The 23,955-nt window shown below is 39.3% G+C and overlaps 1 protein-coding gene across 19 annotated transcripts in view; it reads right to left on the bottom strand.

Annotated features, from left to right (window-relative positions):
• Positions 1-211: 211 nt before the first annotated feature.
• ACSL1 (acyl-CoA synthetase long chain family member 1) overlaps positions 212-23,955 on the bottom strand; it is an 82,800-nt gene continuing 59,056 nt past the window's right edge. For 6 of the 19 annotated variants that reach the window (XM_068942651.1, XM_068942652.1, XM_068942654.1 and 3 more), the window contains 16 exons: positions 20,334-20,433; positions 19,997-20,175; positions 17,134-17,166; positions 16,904-16,955; positions 16,011-16,084; positions 14,156-14,233; positions 11,767-11,901; positions 9,954-10,088; positions 8,887-8,982; positions 7,902-7,974; positions 7,133-7,221; positions 3,551-3,667; positions 2,784-2,927; positions 2,172-2,273; positions 2,017-2,088; positions 212-1,797 (listed from right to left, as the gene is read on the bottom strand). In XM_068942651.1, the coding sequence (XP_068798752.1) occupies positions 1,657-1,797; positions 2,017-2,088; positions 2,172-2,273; positions 2,784-2,927; positions 3,551-3,667; positions 7,133-7,221; positions 7,902-7,974; positions 8,887-8,982; positions 9,954-10,088; positions 11,767-11,901; positions 14,156-14,233; positions 16,011-16,084; positions 16,904-16,955; positions 17,134-17,166; positions 19,997-20,175; positions 20,334-20,433 (1,620 nt within the window). In that variant the 3' untranslated portion in view covers positions 212-1,656. Of the gene's footprint in view, positions 1,798-2,016; positions 2,089-2,171; positions 2,274-2,783; positions 2,928-3,550; positions 3,668-7,132; positions 7,222-7,901; positions 7,975-8,886; positions 8,983-9,953; positions 10,089-11,766; positions 11,902-14,155; positions 14,363-16,010; positions 16,085-16,903; positions 16,956-17,133; positions 17,167-19,996; positions 20,176-20,333; positions 20,434-23,955 lie in introns of all 19 variants that reach the window. The other 13 variants (XM_068942656.1, XM_068942657.1, XM_068942659.1 and 10 more) reach the window with 3 other exon arrangements.

Here is a 23,955-nt window from a genome sequence, read left to right on the forward strand (position 1 = left end):
ACAGATACTGTCCAAGAAATAATTTATACATAAATATCAGATCAAAGCAGAAAGTTACCTTTCAAATGTAAACTGTCAACAACCAGCATGTACCCTGCATTAAGTAATATGTTTGTAGTAGTGGAGTTTCACAGCTTTTCAGAGTTACCAAATTACACCTCAGGTTGTTAGTCAGCAGCATCTTTCCTTGATAAACAAACACGTCACTGAGTTGAAATGCAGAAATATTTATTTATTTTGGTTTCCTTCATTGGTTTTGAAAATTGTTTTGGTTTTATAAAACATAGAAATAGCCAACACTAAGCAAACATTAATTCCAATGTAAAACTACCGCTCTAACAGTTGACTTGGATTTGTGTACCTCAAGTGCACACATGTATGAAATTACGCTACAGAGTAGTGCATTACAATCACACACAAATCTTAGTGCAAACCTTGTTGTGCTTGTATTTTACATATACCCATGTTTTCAAAAAACAGCAATGAACGCTAATGCAAAACCAACTCTGTTAAAGATAGACTTATGCTGTAATAAGGCTTATTTCTGCTGATTCTCAAACAAAAGGTAGACTAGTCATTTTGTATTTTATGTGGGAATTAGGTTTTTATCCCTGAACAAATAGCTACCCTGTGCCAACACACAGTTCTGTTGGCATATTTGAATACTTCCAATTGCTGCAGAGCATCAGGCAGAAACATTCTACCTGACCTAGTTTAGTGAAGAATACTCAGTGGCTCATTAAGCACAGAAAACCTCAGGTTACATCAGAAGCTATTCTGCTTAGAGAGGACCTGGCACATTTAAAATAACACAATTTAAAATGCATGTTCATCACAGGGCAACAAGTGGCTAGAACAGGTGCATGTTTACCTGACTGTTAGCAAAGCCCTGCCTCTTGAATAGTTTTATTTTTAGATCTCTAGTTTTCTTGCCAGAGTTAGGATCTACTCAGTTCCAGAGGGATGCCAGCCCTGTAACTGTGTTAATGTAGCAAAGGCTGCATTGCTTACATAACTGCATCTGCACTCCTAGTGCAGGAGAACCAAGTGCAGACCAAGTCCGGAGAGCTTACATGAATGAGTCTCCTTTGAAGTGAAGTTCTGAGTTCTACCTTACAAAAGTAAGCCTCAGAACTGGCTGAGAAGGGACATAGAAGAGAGAAAGTCACTTGCATTAGCCCTAATACTAACTGGGGCAAGATGCAATACCAGCTATACAACTGTGTTTTTACAGATTAACTAATCCTTCCCAGGATGCAAGATACCTAGAGGCATTTTCAAACCTGCCAAATCCTTTCAGGGCTGACAACTGCAAGATACTGCAGACAGCAAACATGCTGGCAATAAGAAAAACCTTAGCTCCTTGGTTAAGGAAGTCCCATTTTTGGCCAAGTAAATCTTAAATAACTTACACATAGTTACCATTTATAGTTAAGGCTCTTTTTGGAAATTGTAGGTCACCATAAAAACAATATGCAACACGACTTGACAGTAAGGCAGTGTTCCATTTCTTCAGCGTTCCTATGGCAAGTACCCATTTTTGTACAAGTTAATGATTGCACAGTTTCCTTCCTGTTGTTTGCTGTAGTCAAATTACAGATATGAAGGTCAACGGTAGACTTCAGATGTGTGCCACTTTCCTCAATCCATTCGCAGTTACATTTTGGTATTAGCATAGAGTTCATCTATCTGTGACTTGAAATATTTTCGTAGTTCTGGTCTCTTTGCCTTCAGTGTTGGTGTCAGCAGGCCATTTTCAACAGAAAACATTTCTGCATGCATGGCAATGTCTTTGACCTGGAAAATAAACAGTTACTAGCCAAGCTATACCCCTTTGAAAAAGACAAGGCTGGGGCAGAGGGGGGAAGGGGAGGGAAGGAAATATTCAGACATCATAACAAAGCCCATCACCTAAAAACTCCCCATATGCTAATTAAAACCAGTTTTGGAAGAGCTGGATTGTATTGCTTTGAGATGCTAATAAGAACAGAACACTTCATGCTCTAAACATCTCACCTGTTCAAATGACTTCAAACCAGATTCTTTCCCAATCCTCACCATGTCTTCCAGAATGATTTTTTTGAGGTCCTGTGAATACAGGACAATAATACATTTTATATCTTGACAAAGTTGATGCAGAATAGCTAACTATTTAGTTAGATATGACCCACCTTGTTTTTGCATAGCTCTTCATGTGAGCCATCAAATCCCCTTTTCTTGGCCCAATCATGCAAAGTCTCTGGATCAGGTACCACAATAGCTATTAAGAAAGCCTAAAAGAGAAATTTTGTCAAGTTTGTTTTGTTTTTTATTTTTTAAAAATCAACTTGGGTTCCTGTCTGCTTTTTACTAGCCAATGTCTGGTTTGGGGTGGCAGTTCTAATCCTGCTGTAAAATCAGCAGCTTTCTACTGCTTTAAAAAACACAAGCTTTTGAACTGAACTTTTGTTAAGAGAATGACACTTGTTAAGACCTACTTTTCAATTTACACTTACAAAAACATGAACACTGTTATTTGAGCTTCCCCACATGCTGTTAGCAATTTACATATTATCATTAATACTTAAAATTAATTCGCCCTACCACTCAGTCTGAAACTAAATCCAGAAACGTGCAACTCATGGTGTCCAAACTGGATTCAGCACCAAAGTGTCTAACAGCAAGATAAATACATTTTAAGATTTCAATCCCATGAAAGGTTGGGATGAGAAGAGGGAGGAAAGGAAGGCTTTTCTGCAGTCCCCTCTTGCACTCATTTTAACAATTACCTGAAGAATGCTTACCTGCAGGCTCTCTCCATGGACGAACACCTGAGCAAGTGGTTCACTTCTCAGATACACATTTTCTATTTTCTCAGGTGCTATGTACTCTCCCTGGGCTAATTTAAATATGTGTTTTTTCCGGTCAATGATCTTCAGCGTACCATTCTGTTGATAGAAATAATTTCTGATCAGAGGCAGCACTTCACATGGTAACCAGTCTATACAGCTTAAGCACTCTGTGGTACATCATGTAACACATCAGAATTAAAACATATTAACAGGAGTTTGCTTTTATGTATTTCTACTTCAGAGACTACTGTGCAATATTTGTAAGCCTTCAACAACAGACTAGAAGTGTTACCACTTAAATTCTGGCTTAATATTAAACTTAAATCTTTATGCCTTTTTTTTTTTGGGGGGGGGGGGGGAAGAGGGGGTGAAAGGGAGCACGAGCAGTACCTATTCTGAAGTCCTCCCTAGTTTAGGTTAGATGGGTGCAGAGTTGGATGTGTCCAGCACCTGTTTTCTTCTCATATTAGTTTCACAGAGCTCTGGCTCTAGTAGTATTTTACTATATTATGTAGTCTAATTTGTATGGATAAACTGTCTTGGATCCTTTGCATTATTCATTTCATGTACAACAGTACCAGTTTTAAGTACTATCCTCCTCCTAAACTGACTTGTCTCTTCCCCTAATTAGTTAGGTTTAATAACAAATATTTAACTTCACTTGTTAAATTAGCAATAATAACTACAGAAGTAGATTTCAGTTACTCAGGTTAACTTACAGGTAACCATTTCCCAATATCTCCTGTATGGAGCCAGCCGTCTTTGTCTAGAGCTTCTGCTGTTTTTTCTGGATCTTTCAAATAACCACGAAATACATTTGGCCCTTTCACGCACACCTGAAACAACACTTTGTTAATTTATGCTAATATGAAGGGAACTTCATGACCACTATTTGCAAGGAATGCTTTCTCCAATAGATCTCAATATCCCACTTCGATCACTAAAAAGACAAAATGCCGTTTATGCATTAGTACAGAAAGCTTTGCTCATATATTTGAGACCTAATATTTCCATTAGTATAATAAAAAGCAAATGGAAGCGTTTGTTCTCTTCCAGTCTAGTAGCAGTGTTCCTACTTGCTATTTGAATAATCTGCAGGTATCAAGCCACTAATAGCTGAAGAAATTCTGCTGGTATCCAGATATACTAACTCTCATAGTTAGTGAACATTTTCAATTTGGCTTTGCTAAGCAGCGGTGGCATTGTTGGAAAGCCGGCTATGAAAAAGCTGTAGATCAAGCCATCACTTGTTTGTTATTCAGAAGTAAAATATAGTTAATCCCTTTGGGATTAGAACACTCAAAACATCTCCATTAAAAAAAAAAATTTAGACTTCCTTTAAATTGGAAGTTGTCAGGATTTGTGTCCTTAGTAGAAGATTTTAAGAACAACTTTTCTGGATTTAACTGGATACAGGGAGGTTATAAGAATCAAATAACGTGCTTACAAGGCATGAGAAAAAGACCACCAACAACCAGAAAGTCAAAGGTACAGAGGTGAAAGGGATGCCAGAGAGTCAGGTCAAGCCTGACAAGCTAAGTTAAAACAAGTCATTAAGTGTTTATTAACAAAATAAGAGAACATGAAAGTAAAGCAACCACTCAGAAACATGAAGTGGAGCCTGAAAAATCCAAAAATGGTCCCGGATCTAAGTATTTTCTCAGTAATATACTCAAGGTTGTCGAGGTGGTGTTTCTTTTTTCAGGGTTTCTTATCCCGTTATTTAAGGCGCAGCAGGATGATAGAATACCTGCTGGAAACCAGGGCACAGGCATGGGCAGGATAAACAAGATGAAAGCAAGCCACAGAGACCCCCAACACAGAACTGCCGAGGATCAGATGCCTGACAACTCTGAAAGCTCTGCGTAAGAGCACTCAAAACAGAAGATTTCTAACAATTGCACCAGTTAGTGGTTTAGCATGCTTGCATAACAGGCAATAAACAGTGGTCTGAGCAATACTACCAAGACTCCAGAATAAGTCTGGAAGAATGAGAGAGAAAATGCAGTTTTAAGTTTCAGCCAAATGGGTAATAAATATTGAAAAGGACTGAAAAAAAAATACTAAGCCATTTATTAGTCTAAGGGATCAGTGCAGTCCTGAACTAGAGAATCTTTAAACACTATTATCAATTCTCAGACTAGACAAAACTACTAATATTCAAAGTTCAAAGACCTTGAGAAACTCAAAGAGCTCTTGAGAAACTCACCCTAAGTATTTTCACTGTTTACCTTGGCATGAGTACAGACATGGTACTGAACAGTTAATTAAAATATAAAACCCAAAAGATGTAATCAATACAAGGGAGAGCAGAATATTAGTAAGAATTCAGGTGACTTTGTAGAGACAGTACCACACTAGTTATAAAGGCAAGTTCATGCTTTATGAACTAATAGTCAAGCTCTGTTTTAGAAGAGAAATATCTGGAAGGGAATGAGCAAAGGAGAGCTCTAACTGTCCCAGTCAAATCAAAGGATGACCGATCCAACATTTAATTTTCATAGCTCCTGTAATTAAAGGATGGTAGTAGGTGACAGCTCTTCCCAATAGAGACAGCAAACCATTTATCTTTATCCTGCTAACTGGCAGTAACACCTCATCTGCCTATGTAATTTACTTAGAAATATATCCTTCTGGAACACGGATAACTGGCAAGAGTGAAAAGAAAGGCTAACAGAAGTGAGGAGACTGAAAGCCTATTCTCAGAAAGGAGGACTAAAAAGTGTGTTTAATCCAGCTGAAGATAAAAGCTGGAGAGCAGACAGACAGGCGAGGAGGCTGATCTATTTTAGCCAAAGGATAATGAGAGCCACTTTACAGCTATGGGCTTCAGTGCTGTGAAATAAGTTAAAACACTTGTATTTGTTAGATCCAGAAGAGCTTGCGTTGTGAAGTTAGGATGGAATGACCAAAATATGGTACCTGATAATCCCTTAAGGCTATATTTATTCAAATCCAAAGCAACTCCTAATTCAGCAAGCTTTTGCAGTAAGTGTAAAGAAGCCTTAAAAAAAGTTTTTTTTTTTTTTTAAAAAAAAAAAAGCTACTTACCTATTTCTCATTATAATGATATATATTCAGTTGCTCTAGCAGACCAAACTTAAAAAGCATGTTTAAAACAACACTGATTAAGACTAAAGATGGGGTCATATGCTAGACTGGGAGAAATCTAGACGTTGCAAACTTGCACTTGCAGCCAGCCAGCCAGCCTCCCACCTCCATTCCTGACTAAATCCTTAAGTAGCTCTGGGACTTGAACAAAGCCCAATGATTTTTTTCAGGAGGAGGGGGGAAGGGGGAGAGGTGGTCAGCTCTGATCTCAAATTACGACACCCCCAACCCTCCAAAAGTGTTGCGCATTGTTTGCGGTCACAAATTAGTTGCTTGCTTAAAGGTACTTTTTATTTATCATCCCAAGGGCTCTCAAAAAGCATATGGAAGAAACCACAATTAATTTGCTTTCAGGGCTTAAACAACCCCAAATGGAAGTCTGTTCAAAGTCCATATACAAAGTGGTTTATAGCTATACTTGGATAAAACATTTAAAAAGAGCAAACTGCACTTTAAGAATGCAGTTTTGTATGTAATGCTCTCTGTAACGCATTCACATGTGTCTTGTGCATACACAGGCAGTTGCCACAAATGAACAGCAACCTTCTCGACAGTTTATCACCATTTGTCTTAACACTGGTTGTGCACAGATGCACTGTGCTAGTGCATCAGCTGTTCCATAGCACCCAGGGAGGTGGGAACGGAGGTGCGCTAGTGTTTACTGAAGGGCACAAACAGCAGGAGACAGCTAGGTTCTCTGCTGAATTGAGCGTTCTAATGCCTGCGTGCAACATGGCGTGTTCATCACAACTGTTGATGCACAGCAACTTGTTATCCCACAGTAAACTTTTCCTCTCTTCCAAAACACTAATTTCTGGAAGATGGAAAAGTTTAGATTTAGTTAAATACAGTATATGATGTTGTACACTGCACATAGCTGAAGACAAAATTAGATAAATATATTCTTTCCAATCCTGTATTTGTGAACCACTCCATCAATTTCCCCCCCAAACATAAAAGTTTAGCCACTAGAGCAGTATACTGCCGAGTTTTCAAATTAAGTCTATAACTATCAGTCTGCTTTACTTCTGTGAATTGCCTACATGTAAGGCAGCAGTTGCAGATTGTTGGCTGCAGGCCAAGTTTAGCACTATTTTACTGAAATCTGATAGTGACTTGTTATTTCATGAACTAAAAGAAAAAATTTCCAAGATTTAAGTGGCTTGTATTGACCTTTAGAAATTACTCACCTCACCCTCTCCTTTGACAGCCAAGTAATTCATTTCTTCTACATCAACAAGCTTTATGATATTGCATGGCATCGGTGCCCCAACATGACCTATTAAACAAAAACAGTTCAATGGACTTGATGAGTTTTTGGCTAGATCCTTATACCAATAATCTGCCTACATATTTAAGTTATCCAAAAGATGGAATACTAGTTTCTGATAATATATTATACCAATACAGTAGTTTTAATTTCTTGGTACTGAAATATGTAAGTTCTCAGATATCCCTAGAACATTATGAACTTCTGAACCATGTACTCAGGCTCACTATCTTTTTACTGTTATGAGCCTTCCTCTATGGACATACTTCAGCGGCAGAAATCTCAATATAAACTTGAAATACTAGTGTTATTTCAGGTAAGGAGCTAGTGGTGTAACAGCTGAGAGAAGCTTAGACTGCTCTGACACCAAAAAAATGCCATTTAGGTTTCCAGTGCTATATTTATACACAGCAGATGCCGATCCTCCAAGAATCACAAAGGCTTGGTACTATGACCTCTTCTCTCCTACATCCATTTCAACTTAAAAGGACAAAGTCCGTTAAAGGTTTGGATTGTTTAAACACTTGATGCCCTTATCTCTTCTAGCTATTTAGAGGTCTCTTCTAAGCTTTTTCTTATTTTCCTGAGGAAAAACACTATTTTATGCTTTATGATAGGTATAAGGAGCATTAAGTGATTTGAAACTTCAAGATGCTGATCACAGATAGGCAGACAATTAGACACCATACCTGCTGTCCAGTCACCAGGCAGTGATAGCGAGCATCCAGCTGTGCATTCAGTCTGTCCATAACCTTCATAGAACTAGGAAGTGAAGCCAAAAGCTTATTTAAAATTTCTTGCTTTTCAAAGCATAATCTCTTCGTTAAAAGAAAATTAATATTCTACTTGTTTTTTCTAGTCAGGTTTAAATTCAGGTTTAGCATAATTCTCAACATTTTCTATTAAAAAAAACCCACACACCGTATTACAAAGTCTTACTGAAATACACAATTTCAAGCACTATTATTCCACCTTCAGTTCTGATATTTACTTAACATTTAACTCCAATTCATGCACTATATATGCACAAACCAAAACAGAAACCAACAGTGAGAGCTCAACAGAAAGAAGCTCTAAGAATAGAACATAAGCACAAGCAGTAACAAGTTTGTCCAAGACAGCCAGGAATGAATATCTATATCCCATTACAGCTCTGTAGCTATCATATACAAGACAGGCTTCCCCTTTACGTGCAGAACTCACTGCTACAACAGAAGTGAAAAACTTGAAGTCAAAGCAGCCTCATATTTTACGGTTACAAAGAGTGTTTTAATCAACTGCAAGGACTGGAAACGTTAAGACATTTGTTCCATCCTGTGCAGAGATTTATTGAGATTTTACCTCAAAAAGCATATACTTTGAAGAGGTTCTTTGGTTAGAATTAATGCAGTTTGTGCAAGAACGTTAAAGTTTACGGCAGCCCAAAAAAGCCTTTCCCTTAAGATAATTGAGTTGGTTACTTCAGTATTATAAAGACTTCGGTGCAAGTACAGAAGTCTCAGGGGATTAAGAGGTGAACTCTAAAGGAATTCAGTTTGTAAATATGCACTTGTATAGCCTCCAAAATGCTAAAATAGTTATCCATGTAATCAGACCACTAGAAATACCTCCAACATCAAAGCTTGAATCAGTTACCAGAATCTGCATGTTTTGGATTAAGGCCAGGAAACTCACCTGACAGCCAAGAGCTGTTCTTAGGAAGGTCAGTACACTTGCAGATACAGGTGCTGCTCCTGTGATCATCAGCCTTACTTTTCCTCCCAAACTTGCCTACAACAGACACAAGATACTGTGGACACCAAAAGCATTTTAGAGAGAAGTCTCCAGGGTCTTCCCTCCCACCCTCAGTCACTACTCACCTACAAGTGCCACCCAAAAGTGTTAGAGGTTAGAGTTTAGCATCCTATAGCAAGTTGTCTTTCTTTGTGTTTTACCCTCATAGCGGCTGGAAGAAATCATCTCTCAAATATGCAGTACCTACATATGCTCCCTGTGGTGTTACTGCACTATAGACTTGGCCAGAAGTCTAAAGAGCATAAGTCATAGCCTTACAGCAACAGCTTTGTATTTAGAGTGGTCATACTGTAAACCCATCTTGTACCTGCTTCTCATACATCCTGAACACTATAAAATCAGCCACAGGGGTTCATTGTACAACCAAGGTTAAGGCAAGTGAACACCATGCATAACACCAGGCTTGCTTACAACCTACCAGCAGTGAGGAGGCTGTAGGGGCAACAGGTGGCACTAAGTAACATTTAGCTTTCATCTTTCAGAAAGACAGTGTTTGCTTTCAAAGGGGGTAAAAGAGGGAAGAACTAGGAGTGTTTCAGAATAACTTCCCTATTACAATTAACGGATTATTAAAACAAAGGGAACTGAAAAAAAATGCAGGTGCAAACAAAAAGCAGGACTGCTGAGTTCTACTCCGAATAGCTAGGCAGTCTTTAATCACAGAGATGCAACCACATACCGTACTATAACCACTCTTATTAACTCAGCTATTGCAAACTAATGCCTATAAACTACTAAGTAGATGGGACCTATACAGTGATGCTTCACACTTTCACTATTAAAATCACATGTCACCCTGCTGTTCTGTACCATAAAGTAAGCATATTCGGAGGCCTGTTCCCAGAACAATCATCATTACTAAATAAATGGCCAAATAAAGTTATCCCTTTTCTAACACCTGTAACCCAAAGGGTCTTAAGTAGGCAAGCAGAGACTTTCAAGCATACCTGTATTCTGCTGAAGATGAATTTATCCCAGAAACTGTTATTTCTGATTATACCACTTCTGAGTTCTGCTTCTTTCCTCTTTGAAGCAAAATCCAGCAGCCACCTCTTCAGTGATGTATTTGCCTGTCCAAAAATCTATTAAGGAAGATGATCTTGCATTAGCAGTCTCACAGACTACCATTCCCTTTTTCTTACAGTAACATACGTAAAGACTCTTTAACAGTGACATACAGGTCAACTAAACAACCTTTATTGGTAAGCTTCGTAATTATGGAAGGAAACGCTTGCAGACTTAGATTTTGGCCTCCACCTCAGTTCAAGCACTTAACTAGTTCTCACTTCTCATCCAGCTATGTGTATTGCTTTTTTTGGTGTATTGTTTCTCCATTAAAATGAAAATGGATGTTTTTCTACCCCAGTTTGATTTAATTTTGAGTTCAGCATAATCCTCAACATCTTCCAAAAGACATGCCACCATTATACATAAAGTAATATACACATAGTTTAAAAAAATAAGTTTTCCAAGGAGATGCAGGTTCCTTCAGAAGTTTGTCTGACATATAAAAGCTCGCTTTTCAGGTCACTTTTGAAAGGCTCCTTACAGTTGCTTCCAGAAAGCCACAGAGCAGACAGAAAGACAGACCACAGACTAACATATTTGCTTTAAGAGAGACCCAGCAGCTCTCCTCAGCACTACTGGGGTCCCCACCTCAGTTCCCCCTTTTTGAACTTTATATGCCAGGTTACTACAAGGCTGGGTGGGGTTGAACCTGTGCCATAGAAGTGTGAAAGCCTCATGGCACCAGAGACAACAAGCAAGAGGACATGGGGGAAAAGAGAAGACAGTCCCAAGTTTCTGGGTCTCTGTTTCTACAGCTCCCTTATAGAATGCCCAAGCAGAAAGGTGGGTAAGTTTTAAGCCCTACAGACCAATGGGCAGGTCTCAGGATTCTGTCCCCTCCAAATGCATCAGTTGTGCTATTTGTTCTGGAGACAAACAGAACAAGCATTATACCACTTGCTGTTTCAAAGTACTTTTCCAACAGGCAAGGTCCTTGCCTGATCCTTGCCTCTGGCCTCACAGGTAGGCAACTGCTGGCTAAGGGCATACGATGCGTCTGCCATTTCTTTAGCAACCAAAATAATACTAGTGGCATCCTCCAACTCCTCTGGCTGTGTCCTATGATTAGTCAGTCATCTATATACAAGAGGATAATTTAAAATCCTAAGTCTAAAGGAGAGAATCAAGTTCTGAATTCCCACCTTGGATGACCCAGCTCAGGGTAACAGGCAAACAGCAAGTACCAAAGAGAACGGGGCTGCTGACACACCCTCTCCCCAGCACTCCTGACTAGCTGGTTTAGATCTCCCTGCTAGATATGCTGGCTCTTGGGTAGAAAATTTGTACGTGTCCAAGTGACCACAGGCAAACAGCTGATCCAGGTTTGCAAATTCCGCTCTATGAGTCAGATGCTTAGTGTTCACATGCCACATTTTTAGCGTCGTGTTCACGTGGTAGACTGGACTTAAATAGCTTGCTCAGAACAAAACATTAAGTCATTAATAAAGCTGGACAAAACCCAAGTCTCCTAGTCAGACTTCTCTACACTAGGATTTGCTGCCTGGAAGTGCTTTAACACAACCAAATACTACTTCCTATACTTTCAGTCCTGCTTAGGAAGGGAGACAGCAATTTGTTAACATGCTGATTGAGCGTCCCAGAGCACAACAGTTACTTCTACCATGTTAGCCCAGGCTTCAGAAAGATCTCTTAAAACCCTGCCAGGTTCTAAACTCACACCTTTAGACTTACCTTGTCAAACATTCTGTTCAACAGTCTTGGCACTACAGGAAATACAGTTGGCTGCAACGTTTTTAGGTCATCCATAAGTAGTCTGATATCCCCTTGAAAGAATCCTATCCGAGCTCCATGGCACAGAATCACACACTGTTAGAAATAAGTAAATGCCTGTGAAAACTCTCTGTATAATTTGTTCTAGCTATAGGGTTGTCATACATAGATATGTGGGGTGGACTGTACAGGGTCCACCTCAAATCCTCCCAGCTTCTGGACAAGTTCTACAAAATGGGACAGGAAAACTCAAGGAGCAAGACATGCTTGTTGTACACAGGCCAAGGACTTTGATATAACAAGATATTGTACAAAAGTCTTTATCTGAAAGGCTATCTGGTCACATAAGGCCATGCCAGCGATCCAGAGGTCACAAAGATTGAAAAGAAAAGAGCTCTCTGTTTTAAAGTTCATTTAACAAGCTTATTAAAATACCAGAACTTTGTTCCCTGCTATACACTAAGAAACTGTGCATTTAAGTCAGCGCATGCTATGTACTGGTCCAACAGGAATTTCTGCTTTGAGCTATTTGTTTTTCACTCTCTTACATTTCAGTTTTCCTTCCTGTTTCACCGCACAATTGACACAAGCAAAGGATTTGCTGTTACGTGATCAAGACGCTCTCTGGAAGATTCTGGAAAAAAGAGCCACTCCTTATCCTGCATCACTTTAGACCTACACCCAAAGAAGGAAGGCTTAGTCTTGTAGCGTTCCATAGTCTGTCTGGAATCTTCCCCCACCTCAATATCTATTCCCAGATTTTTTTCCCCCCCATTTTCTTGGTATTTTATTTGTTCTTTTTAATAACATCCCTACTCTTTTCGTGTTTCTCTATAGCTACCCGTTTTACTTCTTCCCCTTCCCCCGTAGCACCTCTTCCTTCATTTCCTGCCATCCATTGTTAGCAAGTCTCATGTGTGGAAAGCATAAAGACTCACTTTTCCTCTCCACCCATGTTTTGCCACCACCTACTAAAAAGGAGCAAATGCATCAGTCCAAATGCAGTGAGCAGCAACTGTCTTTGCTTGGCAGGAACGCACATGGCCTGTCATTTTCTTTGACCCTCTAGCTTCCTCAGGAAGCAGAGATCAGCAACCACCAGCTTTGCAGCAAAAGGGGACAGGCTTTTTAACAAGGGACAGGCTTTAAAAATGGTTTCTCACAGACCATGTTCATATCTCTCCCCAATAGTACAGAATCTTTTCTCCTTTCTAGAGGCTGAAAGCTTTTTTGCTTAACCACCTTAGGCAGATATACCTCTTTTGTTGAGGCCTCAAACAATAAAGGAATACTGAGATCCAAACCCTCTGCTCCTCATTTTATTTTTTGGAACACAAGTTTCCTTCCTGTTTCTACTGCATAACAAAGAGCAGAGCTGTTACCTAAAACAGAGCTTGCACCTTCTGATGCCAGATGGAAACCAATACAACAGACACTGAAGCATAACCGGTGTCCAAGTTACCAGAAAAAGCAGTGCTGAACGTCTAAGGGCAACTGTATACCTCACTTAAGCTGTACCTATTCCCAGTCTTCATAACAAATGTGTACATGTGCATCCATGTAAATAAAAATACACAGGCACACATTGACCTAACCCTTTCATTAGAAAGCTCAGAATTTCTAACTGAAATCACAGGACTCAACTTCTGGCTCTGTATATCTTTGTATACTTGCATGGAGGCAGTTTTGTTTCTTACAACAATTGGGATACATCCAGCTTCAGCATACACACACTATTTCAGTAATGTTATCACTTAACTATGGGCTCAAAGTTCTTTATTAACACTGCCATTACTAAAACAGCCCTGAAGTTTCTCATCCTCCAAAATGGAGCTCCAAGTTTCACCAAATAGTAAAACAGACTATCCAGACTTCAAAGTTTGTCATTTAATGCCATTAGAAGCTATTTTCCTTTTTTTTTTTTTTCGGGGGCGGGGGGGGGGGGGGGGGGGAAGGGAATGGAAGGAGGGAGGGGGAGCTACCACAGACAAAAAAAAAAGAAAGAAAAACCGTACTCCATTGATAAAAAAAATCCCTCCTTTTTATTGAGGTGTCTTGGAAGCAATGGTAAGTGTAACTATTTTAAAATTAGTTTTATGTAAGCAAGCAGGATGCCACATTAGTCTGCAAATAAAGTTTATTCTATAAGAATAATAGGACAGGTTTTTAAATATTGCACTAGTTCTACTGAGGAATTTCTAGGTAGTTTAAGTGTGCTGAGGGATTTCCTTGCATTCTAGTAAACCAGTTTCTCATTAACCCTAGTGCTAAGGTTAAGGCTTATATTTAGGTATGAAAACAAATGGTCTAGTATTCATAGTTTATGAGATATTGTTTTCCTGAACCTTACCTCAACCAACCTTTCAAACATGTGCGCAAGAGGCAAAAAGGAATAGTGTGTATCACTAGGATTCAAGAGACATGCACTCTGTAAGAAAAAATAAGCTTCAATAGTTCTGTAGAACAAACGAATGCGTACCTCAACAATTCTCTCAAACATATGAGCCAAGGGTAGGAATGATATCAGAATGTCTTCAGGGCAAGGTATGAATACTTTCTGAAAGTGGAAGTGTTCAGCAAAAGAGAATTAAAGAGAATTAAAAATCAATTAAGTTGAACCCAATACGTAATCAGACATCTTAGCTCTTCAGTTTTGTCTATAATGAAATCACACTCTGGTTTTCTTTCACTAAAAATATTACATGCATCAGAAGTCACTGTTGTAAACAGATATTACAGAAATTATAATCTTTTGCTAGAGCCGAGTATGGTAGTCATTCAGATTATTGCATGCATGATTACGAATAGAAACAATTTAAGAGGAGTCACAGAAAATTCCATTACAGATATGATGAAAAGAGAAATTAAAGTATGTCTTCAGAGTACAATATTCCAGACTAGGTCATCCTAGGTCAGAAAGTTCATCTGTTCAGTTTGCTGTAAGATCTACAGCAAGAGCATCTTATGCAATCTAACCCTGAGACCAGTTGCTTAATTTCATTCCACATGCAGAGTACTTGGCAAAACAAATATGGCTGCATTTTTAACCACATCTGTTTTTGTTCGATCTTACAGTTGTCTTCATAGCTAGCCTGCAAGTGAACTTTAGTAGCCTACCGTAAACTAAAAGACTGCACTAAGTATGGATACATGGAGTTATGCTTCTCACATGTTCATGCAAGTACTCAAAGTATTTCAGGGGTTAATATACCTAATACCTCCCCCCCATTCTTAACACAGAACATCAGTCTCTATGTAGACTCTGACAGAGAGCTTACATTGCTGACAAACACTATGAGTCTGTGGCAGAATGTAATGCCTATCTCCATCAGGATTTCTGTAGGATTTGGTCTGATGTTACCCACGGCAGAATGAAATCCTGCTTTTCTCTGCACTCCTAGACCACCACTTCTTAAGTGGAGATGCTACACCTTGGGACTGGGGGAGCAAACAATGCTCTGCCCATAGTTCCTCATCAAGGTGGCAGCATGCTACACCCATAGCTGAAGCCAAGGCACTATTTCCAGCTAAGCAAAGTGGACCTCAGTAACAGTGGAATGACTTTATTCTAGACCTTTTTTTATACTGCTCAACATCTAGAGGAATGGCCTGAATGTTACCTCACTGCCCAGCTTTGGGCATATCCACACAACCCAATGCAGTAAACATACTGCAAGTTCCCAAGCTGGGCCAGACCAGTGATCGTTACGCAGTAATATTGGCTTGGGCAAAAACAAAACACAACACCCCAAAAACCAGTTGGTAGATCCACATTAATCCAAAATGTGGCACTGTTCGCTGCACAGCTATTTCATTTCTGGTCCAGAACGAGTTACATTCAAAAGAGACTAGGAGGGTTCCTGACCCTGAAAGAAGAAACCAGTAAGATCTATGCAACCAAATCTAACCAGATCTAGAGCTTAGAGCTTTATCCACTCTTGCATGGGAAGGCATCAAAAAACAAAACAAAAACCACATCTGTCAAAAACTATGCAACTTTTCACATGTCCTCCAAAGCAAGAGGAAAGGGCCTCAGATAAATGCTGACTTCAGAACTAGCACTGACAAGAGTGCCATCAAGTTGACTTCTCCACTTGGATCTTACTGTGTTAAGACCAAAGGCAGTGAGATTTTTCTCCTAAGATGCTTCCCTTCGTGTTAAATTGTACATGGTACAAATCCACAATGTTACCCTTGCAGTTTACCTCCGTAGCTTTCACAAAAGCTGAAGCATTGCTGACTATGTTTTGATGAGTGATCATAGCTCCTTTGGGGTTTCCTGAGGAAGAAGCACATCAAGATGAAACAGTGATCTCTTTAGGTCCTTTAAGTTATCAAGCAGAGATAACAGTAAACTAATAGCATTTCATCAATCAGTAAGTCCTTTCCTAGATAATAAGACCCTTCTTTGTGTATTAAACAAAAGCAGAGAATGGGCTAACACATTTGCAAGAATAGCTTGGAACAGTTAAGGTGCGGGCGTGTTGAAGTCCTCATGTTATTTATGAGACCAAATCCTTAAGAAGCCGTCATCTCTCTAACAAACTTCTGTTATCCAAAATTCAATAACTCTGAAGATCCAGCTATTGAACTCAGCTTTCTCTACTTAACTCTGTTTTAAAGATGTAACTAATGCTGTGCTCTTCCCAAAACTCTCCCCAGTGTTGGATCCTGTCGCACACTTGAAATTTTGATTCTCATCCAGGCACTTGTCTTTCTCTTTTGGTCCTACAGTAAGTTGCACAGTGTGTAAGAGCTAAGAAACAGATCCTGCTATTATAGCTAAAAGACTACCAGAGAACTGAAAGTTTGGAATATGATCCAGAACCCTTATTGTAACGGAAATACATTTTCAGTACCCATTTCTGATCCCACAAAAGGTAACCTCCCCCCTTCCAAGACATTGCAACTCTATTGATCAATGGGAAAAAATACATATATCAAAAGGAGCCTTACCATAAAACTTCCCCAGCTACTACTTGCCAAAAAGATGCAGCAGCAGGGGGAAGTCTTTGGGTGGAAGGGGAGGAATGAAGTGCTTCTGAATTAGTTTTGCACAGACAGGATAATAAATTCTGCATAATGTATTGAGGTGTACCTGTTGTTCCACTGGTGAAACAGATGACTGCTAGATCTTCTGGCTTTGGAGGCTATGAAAGTTAAGAAAGTATTAGTATGGTTAAGATAGCAAGGAAAAAGATTTTCCTGGATAAAACACTGAAATACTAGTGTTACCTTGAGCTATGGGAGACAGGTAAATTTGCTAGTTTGATCTACAGAATGCTACCCAACTTTAGATTAAACTGCTTGAACTAATTCCATACTTACCATAGGTTTTTGCCGGTGTGCTCTTCCCAGCTCCTATAGAAGGGGGAGAAAGGTAAGAGAGATGGTTTAGACACAAAAGCATTGCCTTTTGCTTTAAATTTAACAAACAAGATGTTATCAAACACTATTAACATTCTATCATTTAGACTGTTCTGGCATTTTAACCATAAAAGTGTTGTGAAGGCTTTAAAACATTTTTAAAAGATGCAGAAACAGAAGAACTAGTATGTTCTACAAATACAGACATGATAACTAACCTAAACCACATATAAATGTTTTATTTGGGGAAAAAAAACAATACAAACATATACAAGAGAAGCTCAAGGTTAAGCAGTGTCACGATAAGCCATACAGTCAGTCCAGTAGCTCATGTAGGAGATACATGCCACTGACTGCCATTGAATAGATGAATCAATACTTGCCTTCGTAGGCACCTCACATGTACATCACTGCTTGTGAAGAAAAAGACTGAAGCTTGCAGTGAAGGGTCACTGGTGGTCCGTACTCCTTTTGCACTGAGGAGTGGAGAGCATAAAATTCTCTCCCCCCCTCAAACCTCCTTTCCTTCTTTCTCCTGCCTTACCATTATTTAGGCCAGACCATTAAGGATGCCACAAATCTGAAGAGGCAGAGAGGAATAGATACCAAATACATCCCTTTACCAGTAGAGGATATAATGAGTAAGAGGAAAGATTTGAAAGCTTAAGCTCAATACTAATGAGCTTAAAAGTTTCAAGTCTAGACTTCTTATTTTTATGCCCATTTAGGATTAGAAACTATACTAGTTTAAGAACTTCTGCAAGACTGACCTCTTGTTAAGTATAGGTTTGGAAGCACCCTTTGAGGGCAGATACATCACTTCATCATTGCCTTTACATTCTAACTATGCCAAGACAATTACACATTCATTTACTAGCCCTAGCCTTACTTTAGTTTGTGATGCACCTCTTGGGTTACCCAAAGATATTTTAGGCAAGGAGTAAATACCAGTAAAAACAGTTAACGTTCCCAGACTAAAAGTTTGTCTTTTTGACACGGTGCCAATGCACAGAAGTTTGCCCACATGACAACACTGCTGCCTGTCAAAACAGCAGCATCTGCATTCCAGGTGCCACTAGAAGCTCAGTACTTCTCTACAGCTTGTTTTGCGCAAGATCCACTGTTTACTGATTATATAGCCAAGACCTAAACACCCTTCTTTTGTGGTAGAAGAACTCTAACATCTCTTCCTGTTGAAGAGCCGTTTATTCACAGCTACACAGTTCTAAGTAACTATACTACATGCACAGATATTAGGCATCAGACACCAAGCTTATGGCATCTGGGAGATACTCAGAAAGACTGGTCAAATAACCTATAAAGCCCAGGTGAACAAAGCTTCCAGGCCAGAAATCCAGAAAAGTACGTACTTAAAACTAGAAATAGTCATTCTAATCTAAAGTTCCTAAACAGCTCAGAGGTGCCTCTTGGGAGCAACTGGAAGTCCCCAGCCCTTAAGAACAGGTGACAAGAATTTATTCCTGCTCACTGAAGCTGCTAGAAATATTTAAGTTTTTTTGCCCAATTTGTTTGGGATTTAGACAAGTCGCTATTACTACTGTGTTCACCTAAACATGAAGTGTTGGAGTTAAAATAGCATAGTTAAGCCAGAGCTACATTATGCTTCTGAAAAACTCTAAGCACCCAACTTAAAAGATGCATTAAACTCTGGTTTCTTTTTCCTGTAGCTAGAAAGATCCAGGGGGAAGCATCTTTCTGTGCTTAAAGAGTTCAGTTCCAGGAGAGAGGCTAGTTTTAACATACCAACCGTTTCTTGCGGTTTTGGCCAATTTTTTTTTTCCCTTCAAACTTTAATCCAACCCTTTTCCCAGTCAACTATAGCACTGTATAAGTCACTTACTCTGCATAATTTCTCTAGTTCCATTTCAACCTTGGCAGTCTTGCTGAGGCAGGTTAGCTAAGATACAGTTAACCATCTTTTAAAAGACATGCTGACAATTTTTTCTCTTTACCAGAAGGTGGCCCCATTAACACAGAAAACGGCTGTGAAAACAAGTTCAGTAAAACAGTCCCATGAAATTAAGCAATTTTTGCAGGTGTCTCAGTAACTGGCATAATTCAAGCATGATTATTTGGAGATGCTAAAGTCTCTGTGAGCCAAGTTTTCACAAGAATTCAAGCTGGAACCAGGCTAAGCCCTGTTTCATAATTCCACAATAAAGATGTACTTCAGGCAGTTTGCTCCTGGGACAGATTTCTCCAGTAATGAAACTGTAACAAAAGATCCATGCAGACAAGCACAGCTATAAGCCCCTGAATACTAAGTAACTAGGCAAGACAGTTTCTGCTTTCAAAACCTAGAAACCACATTACCAGAGGCTAACCTTGGAAAGATTGACTACTATTCTTTTCATCCCCCCCCCAAAAATATCTTGTAGATTCAGTGCACAGGGGCAAAAATGTCATTTTTCACTACAAAACCAAAACCTATACAGATTCTTATAGAAATCAGTATTTCTGAAGTATTATTAACAATATGTTAATTATCATTTCTTACTGCTTCACAGAGGCAAGTCAATGTTCAGACCTGATGTCTCCTCTGGACTATGTTAACAAGCTTTTGTACCATTAATTTGGCAAACGTGCTTTTACATTTTGAGTGCTGTGAAATGCCACTAGCAAGTTGTTTTCCTTCTTAACAAAAAAAAAATCTTTTTAGAAGTGATTTGTCTACCTACTTCTTGAAGTTTAAGCATTCCAAAACTAACCCATCATATTTTGTTCAGAGTCCTGAAAACCTGTCTAGTAGATTTGTCCGCAAGTAAGGGAGATGAAAGCAGTAAAACAGGTCGAGTCTACTCACTTCTATTTCTCTCATGCTGAAGACCTCCACCCCACACTTTTTGCCACGTTCCACAAGATCCATGCCAAAAGGCTCCATAATAACAATGGTGTTGAGGACTGGAGTTTCCCCCTTTTCCACGCTGGTTAGCAGAAGCTTGGCCTTGTCAGGCTTGTCACAGAAAACCAACGACAAGTCAGCTGATTAAGGAAAACAACAATATTAACATGACGAGTTTAGACTAGATCCGTACTTTAGGAATTGGTACTGGAAGACTTTTCTGAGGAAGACTACAGTTCTGTCCTCTGTCAGCTCTGGCAACTACACGTACAATGGCAAGCTAGTGAAAACATCCTACCTTTGTTCACAATATAAGTAATTGCTTCAGTTCCCAGTGTGTCATAGAGCGGTACCACCACCATGGAGAATGCATAGCATCCCTGTTCGATGATAACCCACTGCACAGGAAAAGAAGAGATGCAAGTCACTGTGTGTTTACCAATCAAAGTAGACCTCCAAAACAAACAAACAAACTGTTGTCAGAATTCTGACAAGGAAGCTATCTGGGCAGAGCTCATTTGAACAAGTCTTTAAACGGGTGCGTATATAATCTGTTTTCTCTGAAAGTCTACTGAATTTTCATCCGCAGGAGGAAGAAAAAACAGTAGCTTATGAGAAGTCCAATATGAGTCCTATTGGGTCCAGTAAAACTCAACCCTGTCCCTAACACAGAGTACATAAGCACTTTTTAAACCAGTTAACATACATGATCGATCTTAAGTTACCTGTCAACAGAAAGGTATTTTGAGTACTTTGATGATTCTGCTTCATACTTTCAGGTTATCAAGTAAGGTTTTACAGCCTTGGATATTCTGTATTACCACAGTATGAACTAGTGAAGGGTTTGTTCATGTCTTGACACACATGAAGTTTCTGTACACGTTCTATCCTTAGCTTTATATTAGCTGCCTCTTATCTGATGGCCTGAGATGCAACACATGCAACTAGTGTAGGAGCCACCAGGGTTCTTTGGAAGGCCAGATCAAAACATTGTTCAGTATCTGTCACCACTAATCATCCCCCTTTAGAGGAGGTCTAACCCGAAGATGCAGTTCTACATGCACCATTTCTATGAAAAAAAAAAAAAAAAAAAAGACATCTATCCCTGCAAGTCGCATTAGAAGGATTTGCCTGCTAACAAGCGTGGTACTCAATAAATATAAAATATTTTCTGTGTAATGCAAGCTAATGATGCTTTCCATGATGCTTCAAGCCTGATTTTTATCCAAAGCACTGTTAAGTTGGTCATGCAACTTTTTTCTGTACAGTAGTTATTTGTTAAAACTTGTGCACAACCACCTACACTGAAATATAAGCATGCGCATGACTCCCGAAGTGGGAGACTCTGGACACATGAAAAGACCAATGAGACTGGAACAATTCAATTTTTCCCCTTGAAAAAGGGGGACAAAAGTTCTCAGGCACAGTACCTTTGGGCAATTCCAGTTAGGTGGACAGAACATCACACACCTCCAGAAGTTCACTGAACTTATGATTCAGCAAGGATTGCGTTAGCAAGGGCGTTGGCTTCCCGCCCTGGGCTCAGTCAAACTTTCTCAGTGCTTTTGCAGAATGCTAGCCAATTACTTCACTGACACGTGGTGCCAAGTTTAACCAGCTGAATAACGTTTATTCCATATATCATCTAGTATAGAAGCTACATTGCAAAACTGAGGCTTAGCAGTTTTGTTAAGAGTGTTTTATTAAGGGCATGTTTCCTGAGCTAAATTTCTCTCTACGGTCGAGACAGTCAAACCCAGGGAATTTTTAAAGCACTTACACATCAATTAAGTTGTACATTCATCCCCAAAAGAATGTTTCTTATAAAGTTAACTGTTAGCTGTCATCATACTAACCAGTTTCATGGAGACATGAGACTTAACAGTAAGTCTAAGCAGGCATACCTACACTAGCCATGATAGGGACACTACTGAATATTTTTGCCTAGATAGCATCCACCTGTACGCGTAACAACAGGAGGGGCAGCCATATCACTGTTCAGCAGCCTGAAGTCTAGTAGCTATTCTAACAGGGTGTCTGTTACAGCCGACTTCAGAAGCAGCACACAGTGGCAGAGCTTCCCACTCTCTAATTAAGAATCGTGGATTACAAGTTATACAACAGCCATCTTCATCTTCTGGACTATCAAGAGATTTTTCTTCCAGGTAAGCTCCAAAAGTTAAAACAGCATTTAAAAACAAATAGTAAATCTCAACATTTGAGCTCTTCCCCTCAAAGCCCAAGGGAGTATCTAGTAGTATACAAACAGTCTGAACATTTTGATTTGCTCTTTAAAGTGGCTCTCATCTTCTGTTAAGAGAAACTACTTAGCTGTCTTGTTTTTCATCCCAAAACAGAGATTCCTTGCTTGCAGAAGAGATCATCTGTTTTCCAGTTACTCAAAGAGAAAGTCATTATTATTTATAAGTCCAAATTTGTTTTTTAAAAATGAACATTTAAGCAAGTAACATGCTAGGATTTTCCCCTTTAGGGATTTTCCCCAGTAGTTGTTCCCTGAACTGATGAATATGAATCACATCACAAAGATCTTCACACACATGAACTCCCGTCTGGATTAGCGATTATGTTAAGGTTGTCACAACACTCATTCACTCGTTTTTGACAGGGAAAACCCCAGACTTAAAATTGCTGGCTTAACCAAGTCATTCCAGCTTGTTACTGATCCAAGTCAAAGCTTGCTGGAGCCAGGCAACTCATGCACATTATGCCTCTGATCCATGAGGAGACCACCCTGTGATGCTCTCCCTTCAGAAAATCCACTTAACTCAAGAATCAAAGATTTAATCTTTTGAAATAAAGAAATAAATCTCGGGGGGGGGGGGGGGGGGGGAACAGCCAATTAGTTTCCCTTTGCACCCAAAGGTCTATAGAACAACAGTTCAACCTGGCAGGACATCAACATCTGACCTCTTTCTTTTTTACTCCTGTTTATATAGTTATAGCACAGGAGATAAATGATAAGGCATTAGACTCTTCAATTCTAAGAGCTTCCTTGTTGGAGATGTCCTATCTTTTTTATTACAGAAATAACTGTAGCTGTTAGAACCAGAACACCAGAGGGAAAACCCAAGCAGCAAATTAACACAAATTTAAGAGTCTGGAAAAATATTTTCTTCATCTGTACCAGGCTAGGGATAGGGGGTTTTTTGTGTCAGTTTGTGGTTTGTTGGGAGGTGCAGAGAAGACTGGTCATGTCATTTGCCACACAGTTGAATTTAAAACGTCAGCAGGGAAGGGTTGGTGACAAACTGAAATCAAGAGAGCCAACAGCAAACTGTTGTCCCACATTGAGACACTGATACAGATTTTAACTGTGCAAACATTTGACATGGCTCCAGATAACGGAAACTAGTTAGGGTCTTTCAAGAAGGAAGTTTTGTCTAAAACGTACTATAAGAACTATTCTCCTCTATTAAGATCGAGGTTTGGATTGGAACTAGCTTAATTAAGGTAGGACCAATTCAAACTACTAAGCATGTGCTTAGAGAAGTTCAGTCCTACTAGATTTAATAGTCTAGCCCAGAGAACAGAAACGTTTACTCAGTAGTTCATACTGCTTTTAAGTAACAGCTAGCAAGAACCACTCCTGAGTTAAGATGGAGAAACACTAGCTAATCAATCTAGTTTGAGGTTTGTAACCTGATTTTGCTTTGTCAGATGACGTTGCTGAATTATGTCATGTTCTTTAGCCTTCTTTCAGCTCTCAGTTATTAACTTTCAATTAGTTTTTAATTTTTGCCTTCATTGTCAGCTCTCCCTCCCAGAATCTTGGCCTTTACGGCCTTTTTGGTGGCAATACGAGTATTACCTTCAGTCATTTTCCATCTGTTCAAGTATTTGGTCACCATCAAGTGTTTCTTCGGTTTTTGAGGTGTTTAAACATCTTCACGCAACTTAAC

This window comes from Struthio camelus, chromosome 4 (assembly GCF_040807025.1).
Source record: "Struthio camelus isolate bStrCam1 chromosome 4, bStrCam1.hap1, whole genome shotgun sequence".
In the NCBI taxonomy this organism is placed as follows: domain Eukaryota; kingdom Metazoa; phylum Chordata; class Aves; order Struthioniformes; family Struthionidae; genus Struthio; species Struthio camelus.